This window comes from Acanthisitta chloris, unplaced genomic scaffold (assembly GCF_000695815.1).
Source record: "Acanthisitta chloris isolate BGI_N310 unplaced genomic scaffold, ASM69581v1 scaffold7525, whole genome shotgun sequence".
Lineage (NCBI taxonomy): Eukaryota > Metazoa > Chordata > Aves > Passeriformes > Acanthisittidae > Acanthisitta > Acanthisitta chloris.
In genome coordinates this window covers 1-23,554 of record NW_008675300.1, presented here as the reverse complement: position 1 = coordinate 23,554, position 23,554 = coordinate 1, and the positions used below count along the sequence as shown (strand labels likewise).

General features: G+C 40.0%; 1 protein-coding gene across 1 annotated transcript in view; it reads right to left on the bottom strand.

Annotated features, from left to right (window-relative positions):
- Positions 1–10,877, bottom strand: part of TSPAN12 (tetraspanin 12) — a 25,424-nt gene extending 14,547 nt beyond the window's left edge. The window contains exons 1-2 of the mRNA XM_009075687.1: positions 10,798–10,877; positions 10,019–10,154 (exon numbers count right to left, since the gene is read on the bottom strand). Of these exons, the coding sequence (XP_009073935.1) occupies positions 10,019–10,154; positions 10,798–10,877 (216 nt within the window). The remainder of the gene's footprint in view (positions 1–10,018; positions 10,155–10,797) is intronic.
- Positions 10,878–23,554: the final 12,677 nt, after the last annotated feature.

The following is a 23,554-nucleotide window of genomic DNA, read 5'->3' as shown; positions in this document are numbered from 1 at the left end:
GGGAACCTCTAACTATTATTTAAATTTATTACCCCTAATTTCCATCTTTCAAATCTGGAAATTTTTACTGGCTTCAATGTTTACTCCTTGTCCCCAATTAAATTCCCACAGGAGACTGAATGTGAACTGCATCCTCTGGCATTTACATACTTCTGCTTTTTGCTAGAAACCGGGACTTGGTTTTGAAACTGAGTGGCTACATATTTTAAAGACCACAAACTCACTGAGGAGCACTATTATACACCACGTTCAAGACTGCACCAGCAGGTCACTGATACTACCTTCTACAGCATACTTCCCTCAGAGTAGTCTCGGCCATTGCTGAGATATTTTCTGCTGGTTGTTTCTTTTTTCTTTTTTTTTTTTTTGGTGGCAGAGAGAGGGTAGGAAGAGGAAGACACAGAAGGGCATGCATAGTTTTGCAAAGACACCTGCAGGCTATCACAAAATAAATGTACAAGCAACTAATGCAGAGTCACAATCTCTTGAAGAACTAGAGACCTTTCATGTGGCAAATCCCACAAATTTTTAACATTTCCCTTTTTTTAGGCAGTTGCTAATCACTATCATTCTCTCCTTAGTCTGACTACACAAAGTCATCAGAAAACTGGAGTGGTGCCTTGATTCTGCTATAAACCTAGCAGCCAGTTTCACCAAAGGATTTCCCCCAGCAAGGCTGTGAAAAAGCTACAGTATTGCTTCCCTGAGAGAAGCTGAATAACAAATGATGGTAGAAAACACACTTCTGAGAGTAATAAATCAAAGTAAAAATATTTACCAATTTAAAAATAAATAAATAAAGCAGTAGACATTTACTGCTCCTCACTAAGTCATGGACACACATGTGGCCAAGATCCTAATGTTTATCATCCCTTCAGTGTCAAATGGATGTTGTCAATCCACAGGAGCTGGTTCTCCTGCAGCTTCCTCATTAAGCTTGCTCACCATCACAGGTGACAGGGAAAAGAGGGAGAGAGGGAGGGAGGCATCAGCTCTGTAAAGCAGTAGCCTCCCAACAGGAGCATTTCCTTTAATACAAGCATATGGATTCTTTTCTTCTGTAACAATGGATGGGTACGCGTTGTGTGGCTCCATCCTCAGAGCACAGAGCTGCAGCACTGACAGCCTGCAAAGGTTCAAACAACTCTATTTTCCCAGCACATCAGTCCTGAAGAGAGGTGAAGGAACTGGGGACTCTGGAGTTCAAGAGAATCCTGTTCCCCTTCCCTTCTTGTGGAAGAGAGCAAACATTAAAGAAGTGGGAACAGAAACAGAGTCATTACTGTGAAAACCACTTTCAGAGAGATGTAAAGACAGAAGGATAAAGGGACAAGGAAAGATATTAAAGATACTCCCTGTGTAATCACCAGATCCTGTTCTGCCAGAATACTCTTTATGTGGTACAGGTGTAGAAGTGAGCTCAGCTGACACCCAAATCCTGAAACCTCTAATGCAGAAACCACACACATCAACAGCATGGAAACCCACCACAAGTACTACGTACTAGTGCAGAGATGCTACTCGGTCATACTCAGCTACTGCAACTTCTAACAGCCTCCTCTGATGTTTAAATTTTAAACATTTTAAATGTCCTTCGAAGTACTTCCAAGAACACAGAATTTCTCAGAGAAATTTTGGACAATGCAAGTACTAAATTCTAACTATATTTGGCAAAGGAAAACTGAAATTAAAACTCTAGCGGCCCTGAAGCAGCCTCCTTCAGTGAAACAATGATAATCCCACTGGAGCAGACAAAATCCACAGGACCATCCTCTGAGGATGCCTTTCCAAACCCTGGTACAAGCATGAAGTCAGATATGAAGCTAAGACCAGGAGAAATTTGATGACTTTGGGTACTTAGTGACCAATAAGTCACTATGGCCCTCTGGTGCCAAGCAGCCCAGCAGGTAAGGGCAGCCATACTACAAAGCTGTGCATACCCAAGTATGTTCCTGAAGTGATGGATTTTTTCCACATGGGTTTCTTTACTGTGCCACAGCTGGCTTCGGTAATTTGTTGCCAATGACCTATGGAATGCCTCATGTTCATTCAGCCACCTGTAAATCTGGGCCGTTAGCCCACACACAAGGAGAATCAAAGACCTGAACACATTCCCAGTTATGCTCCCTTGATCCTGCTCGTACCAAACATAGTGTGATTGTTTTGTTTGCAGTTTGGAAGTATGATTTGGAAGCAAGAGTCCAGGCAACTCATGAAAACATGAACAGGTACAGAGTTCTGCAACAACCCAAATTTCATCAGAACTAGAAAGGCGAAAAAGAGTGACAATTCATCTTGTTTCTCCCTTAAACATTTTAGTTTGCATGTTCCATGATGCTCCTGCTATTGGACGAAGGACCCTATTTCATCTGTTCTGACAGTTTCCTAGTTAACTACTGTCAATCTGAGGAGACTTCACAATCTACTTAATCCCTAGAGGAGAAATATATCCCATCACACAACACTGTCAAAATACTGACTTCTTAAGCCCACTTTCAGAGTGTGAAAAAACAAAAGTGCATTCTGTGTATGCAAGCAAATAGCAATGGCAGGTAGGGGCTAACAACTGGTGTCAGAAGTTGCAATATAGCGAAGAAAAGTAAGTGCATGGGGAGCTTTTCGAGAAGCTGTTCTACAAGACTGTAGAAATCCTTCATTTTCTGAGCAATGATTCTTTGATGAATCATTGTACTTATTAACAAATCATCATACACATGGTCCGTATTCGCTCCAGCAGTGCAAACTTTCCCCTGCCTTCCCCAGCTCCCTCAGCCCTGCCCCATAGGGATTAACAGTTCCTTAGTCATTTTGATTTTAAATTTGGTTTACTTGCTTCTTGACAACACAGAAATTTGTGACACAAGTCAACAAGGAAATGGGTTGAAACCATCAACTTGCAACATTAACTACTGCGTGTCATCCAGTTCTTCAAAAGAAATACATTTCATAGCAAAATGATCAAATAACTCCATTACTTTAGAGCTGGTTTCCCAGATCACAAAATTTTATCAAAATGTCTTATAGCTTGTGACCTTTGCACAGTTCCAGTTTTATACAGGAAGCTACCACTTTTTAATATTTTTATAACTACTTTTAAATTTATTCTTTTTATGGCAATGAACATTTTAGTTTTTTAAGGTACGTATCAAGTTCTTTTTACTAAGCCCTTCACTTTTTTAAAAGCTAAACAAAGTTATTTATGAATAGTTAGAATTTTGTTCACAGCCTTGATTCTTCTGCAGGATATTAATGACCTGCTGTAAATTTTCACTTTAATGGTTAATCTTTGCTTATATAAGTAAATAGGCATTAGTTGGAAAATAAGCAAATGCACACTATAGACAATTATTATGATTTATTTGCTAAAGGTTCAATTACCTCAAGTCAATGAACTCCTAGGAATAAGACTCATTGCAAGCTCATGGTAAAGTACTGAGCAGGACAAAGACAGATATTAGACCATAATTTCCTCATAGCTTTCTTCCTGCTCTTCTTCCCTTATTTCACAGGATTTATATTAAATCCTAAAGTTTCCTATTCCTCACAAATTTTCAAAACACAGCTTCCTTCATTTGTCTACTCCCTCTTTATTTTCTACCAAGGAAATTAAACACCATAAAAGTGCTTCTTTAGTCAATAAAATCCTTTTTTGCTTGTAAAATAGACCAATTTGGTGCTGATACACACAATAACTCTGCCTCAGCATGCCCCAAAACACTTCAATCACCGTTTTGAGTAAAGAAATGCTCTTAGGTATAAAGCCTACACTACAGCTCCTGTGCAGACAGCAAAGTGTCTCCATGGTTAAATAGTCTAAAGGGCAAGATTATGCAAGAAAACAATTAATTTACCTGACAGAACATCTACTCTATACTCAGTTTGTGGCAACAAGAATGCAGCTGAACCACAGCATCAAGGCATGCCCCACCAGTGAGCCTGGGCTGCATTTCAAACAAGACACAGAGACTTGGCTGGGCTCTGTGGATCCATTCACTCATTTACTTCTTCCTTGCTCTTAGGGATACTCCCATTCCCTATTCCTTTCAGCAGAGAAAAAAAACCTAGGCAAACAAGCAATGAGAAAAGACGAGCTGCAATAGACAAAGGGTGGAAAAAAGCACTATGGCAGCAAGACCATGTATCATCTCTGCAGCTCCCCATCTTTTCTCCATCAAGATGCAGCATCCCTCATTCCCATCCTGGTATCACTCACAGCTCTCTACTCCCAACAACCACAGTCCCTTGAACCTACTGTCATATCAGTCCCTGTCTTTTCAACAGCTTCCTGTACTCACATCCAACATTTCACTTCATCAACCTTTCTATTCCTATCTTGCCTCTTCTTTTCACTAGGGAGCATCATTCCAGAGCCCTTTTCAGCTCTGGTGTCATTTCAGGCTCCTCTACTGCCCGGGGTATCAATGACATTCAAGAACTTGGAGGGAGGAAGCAATATTAACAGTGGAACAAGTGGGAATGGGGTAAAACAGGAATAACGAAGGTAACAGCAACAAGGTCTGCTCCAAAAGTTTTGGATCATGAGGCCAAACACAGTGGCACCTGCTAAAACCAATACTCAGGACATAAATCCCAAGAACAGACAAAGTAGTCACCTCCACTGGGTGAGCCTAAAAGTACAGCATGAAGTGGTAAGTGAGGCACAGAACTCCATGCAGCATGTTTCATGCTGAAGAAACATTGGAACCATGAAATGACTGCTGTCAGACATCTGCCTTTTATCTCAGCACTGTGCCTCTTTCCAAAAGGAGGAGCAATTGGCTACTCACTATTGCAGAAACACACCAATAAAAAAATAATTAATTGATGGCTTCCTAACAGCACTATCCAACCTTGCTGTCCTAAGTCAAAGGTATTCCCCTGAATTGCCCTTAAGGGGCAGGACAATTCTTGTGACTCTGAGCCACTGGATAACTGCACCAAATAGTGCTGTGCTGCCTCCGCTCTGGCACATGTCTGAGCATTCAAGGCAGCTGCTAAGTACCCGGGTGAAAGAAGCAGATCATCACCATGAGCACAGCAATCATTTGGACTCAAGCCAAGTATTTGCAAGGCAGCCTGGACACTCCCACCAGCTCAATTCCTGTCATGCTCCCCCACTGCAACACTCCCCCATGCTCCTCAAATAGCTGTGCTGCCTCCGCTCTGGCACATGTCTGAGCATTCAAGGCAGCTGCTAAGTACCCGGGTGAAAGAAGCAGATCATCACCATGAGCACAGCAATCATTTGGACTCAAGCCAAGTATTTGCAAGGCAGCCTGGACACTCCCACCAGCTCAATTCCTGTCATGCTCCCCCACTGCAACACTCCCCCATGCTCCTCAAATACACCTCTTGCTTGTTCAGCAGGCAACAACCTTTATCACTACACACCTCCCAGTAATCCACATGGTCAGGCAATGCGTGTCCCTCTTCTCCCAGTTAAGGAAATTAGGCACTGTTTCAAAGCACTTGCCTTTGAAGAAGTCCTTTAAGGATATACACAATACAGATTTCTTTACATTGGAGAAGGAAAGGTCAACAAAATGTACCTCATGCTTACACAAGCAGATGGAGAGGTTGGCACTGGACCCAGGACCAATGTACTCCACTCCACAGCACTGTGAGCCCTGTGCAGTGCACCTGTTCCTGCAAAGCCTGGCTTAGCTCTGTGGTGACACTGTGGTATCACCAAAATTCATCTCAAAATCTAACAGCTTGTTTGAACCCCAAAAATCCTGACCTAAACAGGAAAGAAGCTTACCCTCTGTACCACTAAACCAGTCTTTCAAATAAGGCAGGCCAACCTGTCTTGTGGATCTCTGTCTTCCACTCCCATCACATTGATAAATGAGCTGCTGATAAAAGGCACAAAATATGAAAATTTACTCCCCCTCTGTCCTGCCTAATTCTAAACTGCATGTGTTTATACCAAGTATGTTTGTCAGTTATTTCTTCCCTTTCAGTGCTTGATAGTTAAATAATGAAGAAATACTTCTGGTTGGTAAATAACAATTCCAGTGCCAAATGTTAGTACAAGGTATTGGAGCAGCTGTGACTGTGGTAAAAGTCCACATGGATCAGAACAAATTCCTTTATTACTACACAGCAAATAACCTATGTATTCCTGTAAAAAGACATGCCACAAAAAAAACCAAAAAATTAATGATTAATAAACCCTCATACTAATTCATACTAACTGTAGTCACAGGTACTGCAGAATAATTGGTGCTGTGGTACTGTAGAGCAGCTAACATTTCACAGAGTAAGCAGATCTTCTAGGAAAACTTCAGCAGTTACTGATATCTTGCAACATAGCAGATGTCCAAATTTAATCAGGTCTGCAACCATATGGACTAAAATGGGTGTATGCACATACAAGAATCTGCCCCAAGTGGTGATACAGTCAGTAGCATCTTGTTCTTTAATCGGACTGCAGAGAAACCAGTAGTTTAATGATGGTTTGCCTGGTCATGTTTCAACTCAATAGACAACTTAGACTGCCAAGATACTGCCATAATCAAATGAATAAACTGACTGACCACACACCTACAGGGTCTAACAACGTTTAGCCCTGAGGAATATTAACTACTCTGACAACCTTATGATCAAAGTCAAGAAAAGGATTTGCTCTATTGACCATCAAATATTTCTAAGAGTTTTTCCCTTTGTGAAAACATGCAGACAAATTTGAATCCTATGCTGTTTGAATGCCGCAATTACAGGAAACTCATAGTTGTAAATAACAGAATTTGCAATGAAGACTCCATCCAGAAAGTGGAATTTTCATGAAGCTCTTCTAGTCAAGCAACAGAGTTCATCCTTTTTTTATTTTAATAAGAAATTTTAAAAATAAATAAAAAGATTACACACCCTTAAGGTTACTATTCTTAAACAATATATGCACTGTTTTCAGGGGGCTTTTTCCAGTTAGGCAATGTGCACAACAGACTTAAAAAAAACCCAAAAATGTACAGTCTCAGAAGAAAAGAGACAAAGGATGGTTCTGGATTTCAAAAAACCAATCCTGTTGAAAGAACTCTAGCCAGCACCATAAAACCTGGACTCCAGTTTCCCATCCTTGGACTTCTTATACATTCAAATCAGTGACTTGGAAGAGTCCAAATTCTCCACTTCAGGCTACTATCACAGCCACCTCTACATGAGGACATGGGTCAATCACATAGAAAAATTGTATTATAGACACTTAAAGTACACATGGGCTCTTTAGACCAACTATCCTTCAGGACTACACATTCCTGAAGTAATTAAAATTATCATAGCTTTAAGATGCTGCTTCTACAAATAATCCAGAGCATACACGCCAGAAGACCGAGGTGTTATATTTTCTTACCATTAAGCTAAGCAAATATTAGTTCAATTTACATATATGTCCCATGTGAAGCTGGGAAGAATTCAATCATTTAACTACATGACAAAATTTTTAAAAAACATATGTATTAAAAATACCTAACACCATAATATATGTATTTTGTTGTCCTTATGCTTTGTTAGATTTTCCAAAATTCCAATTCAATTAACAACACCGGCACTAGCAATTAGCGCACTGCCAGGAACATCAAGATTTGTATCCAAAATATTTCTGTGTGCCATCATATGGCTGATCGTGTACTTCAAAAAGAAGATTAAAAGCATGATTGAAGAGGTTGTTAATGTTTCACATGAAGGTTCCTTTCTTTTAGTTCATCTGGTTGTACAAAAGCTCATTTTGTTGATCCATCACTTTTCTGATTAGTCTGATGAATGAAGCATTGACTTATGCCTGCATACTTCTGTGGTATAACATGACTTCATTCACTTAACAATTAATCAAAGACAGTGACATACTTAAGAAGATATCATTTAGTTTTGCTTATCAGTTTGCTTAGCAAGAGCAAATCTCAAATTCCCACAAATGAAATATTGCAACATAAAATGATAGAAATGTCTTGTTTTGATTTAGTATAATTTGACTGCCTAAACACACTTCAATTAATTTGTTTCCAGATAGCACTAAAAGATATAAATTATTTCTTCTCATCAATGGCAGCATAAATAAACTGAAGGCCAAAATCCATTTTAACTTTATTTTCTTTTGAATTAGGTAGGTTTTTCTCAAGCTTATACCAAAAATAACATTTTTTTCACAGATACTATGTGGCATTGGTCTACATCATAAAGTTGCTTTTGCCTTTTAACTCGCATTAAAAACTATCACCACTATAAAAGAAATAATATTTTATGAAAATAATTTTGTGACCTTACCAAAAAACCCTAAGGTTTAATAAGTTTTCCACATTTTAATACTTCCACTATTTAGATGAAACAAAAATATGCACAAAGCCCTTTCAAGGTATCTAAGAAAGAATACTAGATAAGTAATTACATGGTATGAAATTGCATTAATCCATTATTTTTATGCATGTGCTCATAACTAAGTAGTTGTCTTAGAACTCATTCCCACTGACTTCAACATTGCAAGGCTAAGCTCTAGAAATAAAAAACACATGACTACTCTCTTAATGTTACCTATTCAGATTTAATGGGAGTTTTTCCCAACTATATAGTCTTTGAAACAATAATCTTCATATTGTATACAGGCTTAATGAATCTCCAAAAGGAGAAACAGCATCTGACCTCTTCCAATTGAGGAACATTTCTGCTGCAGACCTCCAACTGGAAACGTTAAATAAAGCTTACTCCAGCCCTCTCAAATTAAAAAAAAACAAGACATTTTAATACCAAACCCCAGTACAGTTTCGGAACTGCTTTATCTGCAGTTAGAATATTTCCCATTAGATAGAAGCAAAGGTTGCATAGATCTCAGACAACTTCTCATAGGGTTTTATGGTCATTTTGTGCAAAATGTGTGAGGTTTAGGTACAACATACTTAAGTCTGCACAGATGCACAAGAAAAGTGCAACTGTATGCACTTTGTGAGAACCCAACACACACTGCAGTGAAAACACAGCAGGAGCCCAACTCTGCTTGTATAGGACTCCTGGATATTCTCAAGAGCTGAAGGATTTTACCTGCCCACTTTCTCCTACAGCAATTACAGTAGTCAAGTCTGATACAGCTCTTTCACATCCATTAGTGCCACTCTCTTGGGCTTACAGACTGCTTGGAATCCTGCTTACCTCATGTTAAATGACAAAGACCAACTCTGCAAAGGGCCCAGCTAGACTTCTAAGAAGCATACAGGTACATGACACTTCTTAATCTCAGCCTTTTAAAATTTGTGCAAGCATGATGGGCTTTTGTTTGGGTGGGGTTTCTTTTGTTTGTTTTGGGTTGATTTGTTCTTTTATTGTCCTCAAATTCACTGGCTTTCAGATGAAGAAAAAGGCATTGGGCATCCTTTACAGTCAAAGCCTCATCACAGTTAAATTGCACACAGAGCCTTGTGCAGGAGAGACTACTGCTTTTCAGCTACTGTTGGCTCAATTATGTAGGTCTCCAAATGAAAGGAAAATCTGGGTACTTGAAATTTATTTTTAGACCTACTCACAACCAAATGCAACTTCAAATTTCCACATCCATGTAGAAGAAGAAAAAACTTCTGAATACACTCAGAATTAACACTCATCAGCTACAAATGCTGTTACTTTACACATACAATCAACTGTGGGGATAAAGGAACGTCTGTGGTAGATAGCTCTTGCACAGCTAACAGTCAAATAGTAGCATAAGGGTTTATTTCAGAGCGCTCAGACTCATGTTCCTATAATTACTAGTACTTAAGAGCTTGAGTTATTTTTCCCTTCAGCAACTCCTCTACTAAATGAAGTGGATTTTTGCAACTGAGACACTGCTTGTCTTTCAGTCACAGCATAACGCAGTCTAGGCAATAAATTCTTTCCTACTGTGTGCTTTGCAATTACAGTTCCTCACCGATACCATAACTCAACATGGTAATAAAAAATAATCAGTATTTATCTAGTGCCTGTGGATTAAAATCTTTTTCACTCTCTTGAAGTGCAGTAGAAGTTAACTGGTTTTAGAAGTTATGAAACATACCCAGACAAGAAGCAACAGATTTCTTTTCACTGTTCCACAGTACCCCAGCATTCCAACTATGATGAGGAAACAGCAGACTGCAATCATAACCGGGTGGACCACAGGAAAGTAAGTCAAAATGACAGCCTCCTCCACCCTAAAATCAATCAGAACCGTAATCAAAAAAAGTACAATTACACAAAAATAATACAGAACACAGAATTGCTATTAAGAAGAAAATGGTCAATTAGCAGAGGTGTTCTTTGCAGCACCTTCCACATTTCACAGAAATCTCTCCTGCATGGCTTTAAAGCCAAATGCTGCATACAAGTACCAGAAAGTAATGCATTGTCCAGAATCTCTCTGGAGCAAAGGCCATCTTCCTGTCCTGCACTTGCACAGTATGCAGCACAATGAGGCCCTGTTTCATCACTACAGCTCATAAGCACTGCTGCAATAAAACTAACAGAATTCCTAAATCTCTGGACTGAATAAAGTATCCAAAACTAAACAGTAATACAATATTGTTACATATTGTCAAAGAGCCAAAAATGTATCCCTGTCAGAAGAGAAAGGCACAGGAATAAACCAAAACTGAATTCTTATCTTTCCCCCTTTTCTAATTTTAACTAGTGCCAGAAATAGCAGCAAAAAATACACCTTTCAACAAAACAATCATTAGCTCAACTGAAGGCTTCTTAATTTTACAAATCCTAATTAGGAAACTTGCAATACAGAATGAATGACACATACCCCAGTCAGTCACCCACACAGATTAATAAGCTTAACTAAAGATTTACCTTGTTTCTGCAGTTAAAGTGAGAACATTATTCAGGTAGTCTCTCATCCAAGCAGAAACACCTAACACGCTGATGGACATCAACTAAAAAGAAAAGATGCAGTTATTTATCTTGCATTTAAAACAAATTGCAAGATCATTCATAATTTAAGTACAGGATCAATCATCACTAACATCTTTCACACATTCACTTATCTGAACAGCATACTGTCTCCAAAACTGTACTTCGGTATCATGAGAATTGGTTTGTTGCCCATGTATTAGGGAATCAGTGACAACAATCTTCTCTTACAGTATGCAAAATTAATGTCTGGAATACCTTCTCTTCCACCCAGTGATGCTACTGATCCTGTCCCACCACTGCACAACATACCACAGAAACAACAGGGAGGGTTTACGCTGCTAAACTCAAGTGACTCTCTTGGGGCTCACAAGTGATACCCATCATGAAGACATGCTCAGGTACAGAGCCACTGAAGAAAAAACTGAAGCTTCATACAGGATACAACAGTACTGAAACACTGACACCCAGGAAAGGAGATTTATCTTGGGGTTAGATTTAGAAGAATCTGATTCTCTTGCTCATTCACACTGTGAACACTACGTCTCAGTTTCTTGAATCACAAAATGACAATAAAACTCACTGCACTTCAATTACAAACCCCAGATCATCAAAACATTTGGGTACCTAACCTGTCAGGCACTTGAGAGGTAAAGACTACAAGCAGCCAGCCTACCTTCTTATGGCCAAAAAGCAACACAACATTTTTAACCTCCCTGCAAGGTGTGCTGATACACACAGAAAAGCATTAGCTCCCAGTTCCACTCTGTAGTAAAATACTAAAGATAAATTTGGTTGCTTTTCTTTAGAGCAGTGGTGCTCAGAAATGAGAAGCCCATCCAAACCACACTCCTCCGTAACTTCTACTAAGAGCCAGATGGTTCTGCTACAAAAACTGTACCAGAAAAACGTTGACTTTCTAAATAATATTCTTCCTCCCACACCAGACTGGTGGACTGCCTAGTCCCCAGTCTCTGTTATGAACTTGCAGGCTGCACTAATTTTCTTTCAGCATTCAGCATGCGGCAATATATTGTATACAGCAATCAGAGGAAGTGGATTCCTGGGAAGAAGGCAAGAGATGAGAGGCTTCAGCAGAGCAACGATTTAGCAGGCAAGAGTACCACAAGGAGCATACAGGTTATTCAGAGACAACAGGGAGATCACAAAGCAACTAACTAAAAGGCAGAGGGGTCAGAAAGGACTTCCTAGAGACCAAAAGTACTGAGCAGAGTCCTGCCACTGAGAGACTCATTCAGTTTGCTAAAAGAAAGGACTTGCCTGCAAAGGCATATCAGGAAGGACAAGAACTTTTATTTCTGTTTGGTCTGCCTAAATTGAGTTTTCTCTTCCTAGATATGCACTTTTGCCTACATAAAATCAGTGAGAGGAAAGTCTAAGCAGATCTATCACCAAGCTGTGGTCAACACATGGCTGTGTGACTTCTACAGAAATACTTAATGACCATATATCAGAGATCATGACTCCCTTTCCACTTATGAATAGCAACTGGAAGGAAAGGACTGTTTCTTTTCACCTAGGAAACAACCTTCACTAATAATGTAACTCCATGAACACTATTTCAGTTCATAAGAACAAACTCTCTATGAAAGGTCTCTCACATCATTCAGAAAGCTTTTAGCCATTTAGATCCCCCTGGCTACTCTCATTTCGTGTAAATGCTAACAGCCAATTAACTACTGTTTCTTGCTGATGTAAACTAGGTGCAAGGCCATTCCCCCTGTAACCTCTGTGAGAGTCAGGCTACAGCTCACCCACACACTTAGCCCATGCCCTACATGATCTCACCAACACTAACTCCTGCTGTTACTGACTTCTGCTACGCTTAAAATGCATCTATGGTATCAACACAAGAGCAACTCTAAGAAAGCACATGCACCATGCCTTATCTTGCTGCTATACACACATTACCCGTGCAACACCTTCCTGCCAACCAAATTCCTTGGAAGGCATCTTTGGCACCTTATTTTGAAAAGAGTCCAAAGTGAATTATTACTGCAAATGACCTAAAAGCCAGAGTGCTGTGACACACTGGATTCACATCCATGAAAGTCAGTAACACTGTCAAACTGAGGTGGCATAAAGGGACAGGTCAGAAAGGGAACAGCCAAATACTCCCAAAGCTCCTCTTAAACAAAGAGGCCTGTGAAGGAGCAAACTGATAAGTCAAAAAAGCAATTAATTCAGCAATAGGTTGATTACAAAAGGGGTATTTTACAGCACATAACCCAGCAAGTGTTTCATAGCTCTTCAGCAACAGAGGAAGCACTGGGAAAAAAAAAAATCACATCCCCTCCAACAGAGGAAGCACTGGGAAAAAAAAATCACATCCCCTTCGATCAGCAGAAGTGAGCCTCTGGGCAGGAACACCCTCAAGGATGAAAGATACATTTGCAACACCAGACTGCCCTGCATAATAACTGATGTTTATTTTAGTGACAAAAGATTATCAAGTACTAGCTCACATCCACCAATCGACTTGCTCACCTGCTCCATAGCCACACAGGAATCACAAGTACACGATGCACATGCCTGACCTCCACACCCTCCTGCTTCTGACTCAACATGCCTACATACTGCCCTGTAAAAGCACTAAGCACCCTTAAGTGCCATGTGACATCAAGAAGCCTCCAGACACCCACCACCTTCACACCACCTACGGCAGATGCAGATCTTCAGCCAGCAGTACTAGAATAACACTAACAGCAGCAGTACAACTCAGCCCAGGCACTCGGTAGGCAGGAATGATAACAATCTCGTCAAAAACCTTGGTGTGCATCCAAATCTACCAGCAAAGAACAGCAGGCACATCACTGCAATTCACTGCCATGCGATTTTCAGAGTCATGGGGATGGGCAAGGTCCTGATTACAGTTCTGGTTGGTTCGTTTGAAGGATGGTAAAAAGATGGCCTCAAAAAACTGACAGCCCCCACTTCAACCATTGTTTTGTAACTCATATGTAAAATACAGCTAGAAATCTGTATCAAGTAGTCAGATGAAAAGGCAGAAGTTTATGACAAATAAAACTGCTAAGATAATTCTCACATTAGCAGCTACATCATTTCACCAAAAAGTTTTCATTCAAGCTTCTCTGATGACAGTCAGTCTGCTGTGCTGTAAACATAATGTGATAGCATGCAGTAAAACATGTTTATTTGTTGCAGCTGGCTGCACAAGTCACTATGGGTTTCATTCTGAACTGTCACAGTATGTTATACAGCCATCAACATGACACTGAAGAGTTTACAAAGCTGCCTGCTGTAACACTATTTTAAATATATTTGCACACTGATTAAACAAAGGTAATAAAATTTATTTTTATATATGAGCAATATGCACACAATATATTAAATTTTCACATTACTTAAAATTTAAGTTTTTTAAGCTACTAGGACTTTCTCAAATAACTGAATTATAATATCCAACAACAGATTCAAGCTATTAGGAGTGGCTATTTCCAAGCACAGTTTAAATTGTCTTTAGAACCCCCTAACATAAATTATGCATCAAAATCAATAAAATCATCTGTTATTCATTAAGTGTATATTTTAAGCCCTTATTGTGAAAGTCCTACTCACAATCTGAGACCATAGCTCAACTGGAAAAAAAAAATCTGCATTTTCAATTAATAAATTAACATGGATTTCTGTCTTTAAGGGAGCAAGACCAATTCCTGTTGCTATTTGCATACCTGTTTTCATTCTTTTGCCTTTTTTTACATTCAAACATTCTAATACCTTAATTTTTGAAAATGAAAGTTGCTGTGCTCCAATTTGAGAAGGCTTTTTAAATTATTAAATCAGAGGAAAGAGCAAAAGTATCTTCATACCAAAAATCATGCACAATTCTTTTATTCTAACAGATGGAGTAAACAGCTTCAGGCCGCGCTCTGGTACCCATACAAAATTCTGACTAGCAGCACTACAGAGCAACTTGTTTTGCATGAAAAGGTTTCCAGATCCAAAGAAATTAGTTCAAGATATGACAACATCCATCAGAAAATGCCCTTTAATTTTAGCAATAAAAAAAAACCCCAATAATATTTTCCCGTATGCCCTTTAATTTTAGCAATAAAAAAACCCCCCAATAATATTTTCCCGCTAAAATTGATTTGGGAAACCTGAGATGTGACTGACCAAAGGGGAAGGGGAGGATAAATCACTACAAGGTCGTGAACTGAGCATGTTGCAATGCTTTCACAGGATTTTCATGATTAGGTTCAATATTCAGATCATTGAACAAACACAGATAACTCAGATCGCTGGATAAACAGACAACTACATTTTTTTGGGACAGAGGGACACAAAGGTGGAAGAGGGTGGGACGAGAGGCCTTGTTTTTCTGTATTACCTGGCAAAAGTATTTAAATGTTTAGAGAAAAAAAAAAAGAGTAGTCTATGAAAAAGGTTAATCCCCTATTCCCCATTAATGCATCTTTTACTCTACAGACATGCCAACCTTTAGTTTTAGCTAAGCTTCCCACAAGGTTATATCTTGGCCCCCTCCCACTCACAAACAGCTGAAGCACGCATGTATTTGCACTTTGAATCCAGGTTTGCTTGCACAGCTGCAACACTGAGTTAACAACCTGCACCGCGTTTGGCACGGGCTGAAACTCACACACTTTGCAGTAAGGCAACTGCTGGAGCACTGACAGGCTGGTAATGGGTCACCCTCCTGGGGGACATGAGCACATTTCCCAGCAGTTGACTGTGCAAGGCTCTAGAGCAGCACAGCAGAAAGAACAAGCAAAAGCCCAAACATGCAAACAGGCTGAGGTACAGCTCTACTGCATGTCGGACCTACACCAGCTTCTGGGCTGCATAGTACAAGGGTATATTAAAAGCAAAGAGGGACACGAAAGCACATGTATTTCTGCACTCATCCTCCATATGACCACCCAAGCACCTCACTTCTTGTTAGGACATGGTTTGTGCCACTCTTGCCTCAAAAGTAAGCATCTCACTGTCAAGAGAACTTCTGCCTTTGAGGAGGCAGAGGCACAGGCAGATCACCATGGGTAATTAGCAGCAATGCGCAGAGCTTAAGCATCCCTATCCATATCACAGGCCATGTATCTCCATCAAGATGATATATCTTCATATATACACAATACACTCTTAATTTTGTTTCTCTAAGAGCCTGCTTTTATTCATGGACAGTAGTAAACCTCACAGATACAGGCAAATTATTTTTAAACCCAGCATACATAACTGGAAAAGTGCGATGAAAAAAGAATATGTATTTCCTATGATCCACAGGATTACACCTCAGCTGGTTGTGGGTGTACCACCTAACTTTCCTCTTTTACACATGAACACCCATGAGCACACAAAGATGACTAAAATGAACCTGCGTTTTTAATTAAATCTCACATTCCTATAAAAATGCACAATATTAAACCATCCCCTATTCCTTGGGAAATAGCTACAAGATATTTCAAAAAATGGTATTATTTCCTATGAGCCTTGCCTAGTGTCTACCATAGACTCTTGAGATTATGGAAAATCTTCACAGTACAGAAACAGTGCCTGGAGACTGATGAATAATTGGGTAGCTGTCTTCTGTAGAAAGATATGTCAATTTAAAGGAAAAAAGATATGCAAGTACCTACAGGCCACATGGACTTCCCCACTTCACTGGAGATCATGGCTTACCAGTCAGTATAAACATATAGTTTGAAGCTTTTCTTTCCCCTTGAGCTATGGGCCCAAATCTCATCAGCATAGGGTTGTGCTTGACCCTCAAGGTTGATGCAATGAGTTCCACAGACTTAATTGAGAGGATTGCCTCAAAAATGTCTGTGGTTCACTTATTTCTGAATGCCAATTGAAAAGCATATTAATGTAATTTCTAACCTTGGGGTGAGGTCTGGGTTTATTTTTCACTTTCCATCAGCATGTCAAGACACTTTCAGGACAGTTTTACAGAAATCTATCTACCATTTCACTGTTGTCATGCCACATGGAGTGAGCTTTATGACTTACAAAGACACATGGGATAAAAGGTTATATACAGGTAGATACAAAGTTGACTTACGGCTGAACTCTACTTTGTTAGGACACAGTCTGGTAATATAATGATAAATGTATTTCTGGTCCTTTAAAATTCCTCCTATACCTTCCTCTGTTGAATTCATTCCTTTAAAAGACACCATATTCCCAAAGAATCAACAGTTATTTTCTTTATACAAAGATTGCAAAGAAAATCAGGTTTCAGTTACGCAGGTTTAATCTGTAGTCTCTAAACTCAAGAGTGTATTAGCCTAGAATGAACCCCATGTTTACACTGGTACAGGTACCCAGCCAGGGAGTGCTCATTTCAATGGATATCACTCATCATTTAAACGTTCAAAATTGACCCAAAATCTACTCATTCCAAGAATCTACAAATCCCACCAATCAGTGGAAGTTGAAAAGTAGCAGAAACACAACCTCTATGTGGAATCTGGCTCCACAGAAGAGAGGACAGACTGATTTCTTTTCTGTGTCACAACAGATTTGAAAGATTAAACAAAAAAATTACAAGATTCAACACATGCATTTGAGGTTGGAAAAAAACCAGGAAATACAATACATACCACTGCTTCCAACCACCCTTAGTACTTCCTTGCACAACACAAATATTTCCTTGCTCTGACCTCTCAAGTGGTACACATACCCAAAATGAGTAGGTTTAAGTGTGCAAAGCATTCAAAACAAAAGGAAAACTAACTGGAAGGTTGATCCTCTTCCATTTTATGCGATTCTTTTTCCCTTTCTTCAGAAATACAAATTTAAGATAGATGCAAAACAATTTCCACTACCTGCCAGAAGTGTTTACTGGCTGCAACCACACAACTGAAATTAGATGGTACTGTTGTGTGAGTGAAGCAAAGCTTAAACACTGCTCAACAGAAACAGCATATCCCCAGGCAGAAAAACTTCACGAGGTGAAGGAAGTGGCAACATCACTGGTTTGGCTCAAACATCCACTGACACTATTAATCATCGGTTAAGAGATCCTTACCACCTATGACACAGTCATCTGCAACTTACAACCTTGATTTGTCCAAGGCACTACAGTACAGTCATCCTCAATTACAAGTGACACAGTAGCAGCTGCTTCTGCCTCACATGCTAACCAGAAAAAAAAAAGAAAAAAAATGTTGGCAGTTTTCTCAAGAGAGAAAGTCTATACAGACTTTTTCCTGCATGTTTCCTGCAAAGTTATAGTTTGCTTTTCTTTAAAAAAAAAAAACCAGAAAATTGACAAAATAATCATGCTGCTTTTACTTGCATCTACTATCGCTACCTAGTTCACCTATCCTATAATCAAAATAAAAAAAAAAACCAAAATAACCCACGTGTTTGAGCTGCAAAGAAAAGTGGAGCAGACCCGTGCCTCTCAAAGCTATTGCTTCACTTAATCCCCTAGTACTGTAAGCAGCCAGGAGATGGAATTTTCACCTGTATTCAGCAACATTAGCTAGTTCCTGTTCTAGCACAACCCCCAGGGGCTACTGCACTTGGGTATCTCCTGTGTTATGCCTATGCCATTACTATAGGCTGACCATGTTCTGCAACTGAAGGCCTGCCTAGCACAAATGCTCACAGAGATGGTTTAACTGGCAAAGAGACTACAGTAAAGAACAAAAGACATTGGTAGCATTGCAAAGTGTGATGAGGAGGATTTCTGTAAGGACAAGCCATACAATTCTCAAAATGAATGATGATGTCCATGTTACATCCATGACTGCTATTGAGCTGGAAGAGGTCAGGAGCTTGCCAATACAATAAAGCCCCACCAGAAAGAAAAACCCTGTAGTCTCAAAAACTTCATAAAATAGGTCTGCAGAGCTATCAAAACTAAACTTCTCCAAGTCCAGACACACACTACCTACACATAATAAAGACCTGTATTGCCACAAGGAACAGAAAAATAAGAAGCAGTAGGATCATGTCTTGACCACAAAACACCAAATCATGCATTTTCAGAGGTCCCCCTTTTTATTAGGCTGTCCAGAATACAGAATGCTGCAAATAGCAGTGTTAGAGAGTGTAAGATGAAACACCTGCAGATCAAGTTGGACCTCTCTGCTTCTTGGTGCAATTTATGAGACCACGTCCATTTATACAAAAGGATTACAGAAGAATGAAGCCTAATGTTAACTGCAGGATTTTGTCTGAAGAATATTCCTTGTCCAGGGCACTGTAAAAAAAAAACAAAACCCTTTTGAAATTAGAAGACCAAGGAGGTCCTGAAACTGCAACTTCCCTTGCTCTGAAGGAGGCATCTTACAGTCAGATGCATGCCCCAACTGACCTTGGAAATAGCTTCCAGAAGGGTATCATCAGGTCTATTACAAGTCAGTCACTTAATCAACAGCAATTAGAGCACTGACAAGACATTTATTTCCACCTCAAAAGAAAAAAGACATTTTAAAACATGCTGCAAGTTGCAGCTCCTGAAGTACCAATCCAGTCAAAACCGCAAAACCAGTGTTTTTCTGGAGCAGTAAAGGCAGTACAATTATTGGTCCGTTATAAAACAGGATGAACCACTACAACAGAGCCTTGGGCTTCCAACTGATTGCTTATTAATTATTTACACATAAGCAGACTTTAGGCTAAAAATGACAGAAAGCATTACAAACAACACTTCTTGCTTGCCTCCCCCTCACGCACACACAGGTACATTACAGCTCACCAGCTGGGCCCAGTAAAAAACGTTTCTTTGCCAATAGACAGCACACAGCTGTACACTTAGAAGTAATGCTCTGGAGAAGCTACAAGGATGGCAGCAGAGTGGCTGATAAAGTTCTCTCACTTCTCTGTTTCCATATGTTCTGACAGCAACCAAATTGTGAAGATAGCAGTGTGTTGCAGCAACCATCTGCATCTTCAGTTTTTCAGCAGTATTCATGACCATATTAGCCAGCTCTATTATGTTATCTTAAGGAGCTTCACATGCACTAGTCTGTCCTCACCAGGCTGGCAGTGACAAATGCTGAAGTCCAATCATACACACACTGGGACAGCTGCACACAGGACACACTTTGAAGCTCACTTCAGATGTTCCCTTCTAAAAGCTTAACAGTCTGACCTTACTAGACAGTGACTACTGGCTCCTGCAGTTTTATTCAAGAGTTCAAAAGCTTCAAGCTCCCAGCTTGGAGATGAAAGCAATCCTTTTTACACAACGTGATTACACCTACTGCTGGACACCATCACAGTGAAACAAGTTGAGAATGTCACCCTATTCCAGTCAGAACCTTCAATCAAACCATGATTTTAAGAAGTCAACACATCCTGTTTGCACATTTTCACTGTTTTCAGTGGAATACTGATAACTGACACAGTCACTGGGCACATGATCAACCGGCCTGAAGTCATTTGGAGGCAATGGCCCTTGGAAAGGAAGGAAGCAAGTGAAATCACAAAACCCTCCAAGATCTGGCTTGAGAAGAATTACATGTATGTGTCCCAAATTGGGAGGTCTGTACAGACCTCAGAATCACAGTATCACTCTTGGGACAGAACCCACCATGCTCAGGAGAAACATGGTTGCACATTTTCAAGGGACTGACCTAATCTAAACTTGCTGACATCCAGCCCATAACCTCGGCTGGTATTTATCCAAGTAAGCACTAACATAAGCAACCAGCAAGCTAATGCTTTCCAAGTGGCAAGGGGAGATCACAGCCCTCAAGTTCACATCAGTGAATAAGCACCTACTGCCAGAGGAACTTTTCACAAGAAAACTCTGCCCAGTGGGTCATGCTATGACACTCAGAAAAGGTAGTGGCAAAACTCCCACTAAGTTGAACAGAAGAAAATTCAAGCTCTGACAGAGGAAGAGATACAGCAGATTTCACTACAATAAGCAGCTAATAGCAGATTTATTTTTAGCTGTTAAATACACATCTGAACAGAACCAGATAGGAAGGAGAAAAAGATTATACACACACATTCCTCCAAAGAGGTCTGATGTAACTGGAATACATTTAACTACCCATTCACCACACAGTTCTGGCAGACTTAGGGATTTCTTGCTTATTTGTTTATTTGGTTTCAACCAAACCAATGCATTCATCTGCTTTGAAAGATGCAGAGGACTCCAAATGGACTGGCCAATTTTTCATTCGAGTTCAAATGCCTTTAGTTTTACATACATTATGGAAAATGGCTTTAATTCTCTGCAACATCTGTGGTGCAACTCATCTGCTATACTGCCATGTATTATTTAATTACATATTCACATGCTTCTGCTCCATACAGACTTCACTTAACTGCTTGGATGTACTTTACAGTGTCCAGGCCTCAGCTAGGGAGATTAGTTACAGACACTTTTTCTATATTTTGGAGTCAAGATCGAGAAGTTGCCATTTTCTTCCCCATGACTTCTCATACCACAACAGACCCAAAATATCCTTTAATCTATATGACTGGGGGGAAATAAAATATAGCTTAAAAAAAAGAAGAAAAATCACACTTTCTAGGTAAGAGTGATCTGAAACATCATTAAAGGATACCAAAATCTAAAGAATGGGAAATTATGTCTAGCCATGAATGCTTTAAACCAAATCTAGACATGACTTAAGAATGGATAGAGTTAACAGCAGCACCACATTACAGCTGTAATTAGTGCTATTCCACTAACAAGCTCAAAGGTGCTATGTAGCTCCATGCCTGCAGTCCATAACAGGACAAAATAATGAAAAGTAGGATGGAGCAATCTGACATGGACAGGAACTTAAAATTTGACCAAAGTGGGCAGACACATGGAAATGTCCCAGGTGGACCCCTGATCCCCCTAGAGAAGAACTACAACACAACACACTAGTCCCCTCCAAAGATAAGGGAGAGCTTCCATACACCCAGAAAGCACCTCAGAACTGAGAAATGACGCACGAGGCTTCAGCAACAAGCCCACTATGACCATCTGACAGATAAGTGACACAGCCTGAAGGTATAACCTCATGTGTAATGTGGGTACCACATAAACATCTACTTCAACTATAAACAGCTGTTCCCGAATAATTGTCTCAATCCAATTGAGACACAGCAGGCAACAAGCATGGAAAGCAAGGGAAAAGAGCAGAGCAATTTTAAGGGGACAAAGACTGCAATGAGTTAAGGTGCAAACAGGAACTGATGAGGACAGGTCAAAGCAGGAATCATGGAAACCAGAGGAATGCAGCGAATAGGCAAACAGCAGGACAGAACGTCCTCAACCATATGAGCATCCATTCACTCAACTCTCACAGTATATGCATAAAAATCAGAAGTTGAACTCAGGTCAGCTGAGCTCAAGCAACCTTCAGGTTAAACAACAAATATAGTGGTTTAGATTTTGCACAGAATCCAACGTAAACCATCATGATAGGAATAATTACATATCCTTTTTTTAAGAAAAAAATTTTACTGCTGTTAAAGGGCTTTATTCCTACATAAACTAAAGAAATAATTTATTTTTATCTCTATTAAACACAATACACAAAGCTACATACTTTCAACAGATTTTTAGATCACTTGCATTATATTAAAACTACCCTTCTGTTCCAAATGCTGTTCAACAGTTTTCCCCCTCATATTCTGATTCCCACTTAGTTTTCAGTAATCATGTAACTTCATCTCAATTCCATTACCACAGAATTATAGAATGGCTTGAGTTGGAAGGGACCTTGAAGATCTAGTTCTAACCCCGCTGCTGTAGGCAGCAACAGGTTCCACAAGACCAGACTGCCCAGAGTTCCATCCAATCTGGCCTTGAACACTTCTAAGAATGGGGCATCCATCACTTGTCTCTGCAACCTGTTCCAGTGTCTCATCACCTTAGCATCAAGTAATTTTTTTCCTAACATCTAATCTAAACCTACTCTCTTTGAGTTTGAAGCCATATCTCCTTGTCCTGTCACTACAAGCTCTTGCAAATAGTCCCTCTCCATCTTTCTCGTAGGCTCCCTTCAGGGAGGAAGGCTGCAATTAGGACACCATGAAACCTTCTCTTTTCCAGGCAGAAAAATCCCAATTCGCATAGCCTTTCCTCACAGGAGGGGTGCTCAATCATAGAATCAGAACCAACCAGGTTGGAAAAGACGTCAAAGATCATTGAGTCCAACCCTACCGTCGTTACTAGACCATGGCACTAAGTGCCACATCCATCTCCAGGGATGGTGAATCCACCACCTCTCCAGGCAGCCCATTCCAGTGCCTGATTACTCTCTCGTGTTAGTTCAAAGCTTCAAAAGTTTAAGGAGCAAGTGTTGATCACACACACTTTTGGTAGAGAGCTAGAAACCCATGTTGCTATAAATACAGCTTTGACTGAAATCCTGACAACAAAAGAAACAGACACTGCCTGCCAGTTAGGATCTGGACACTGAATGCACAAAAAAAAAAAATACTCAGGACTAGCCTTGGCAGAGAAGACTGCCCAGGTACCTGTGAGAGCTTGGAGTTCAGCTCAGGTCACAGGATGCTCCAAAACTCATCCAAGTCAGGAAGTCACACGAATATTTCCCTCTATACAGATTATAGGCACACAAATTCACACGGGTATTTATAACACTCCTCAAATTCTACTTGCAACTACTTTCCAAAGGCTTCCCCACCCCGCAGGGACGACCTCCCTCACGGGAGCAGCCCGGCACGGGGCCAGGGCTCCAAGGCACCTTCCGCCCCGCGGGGACCG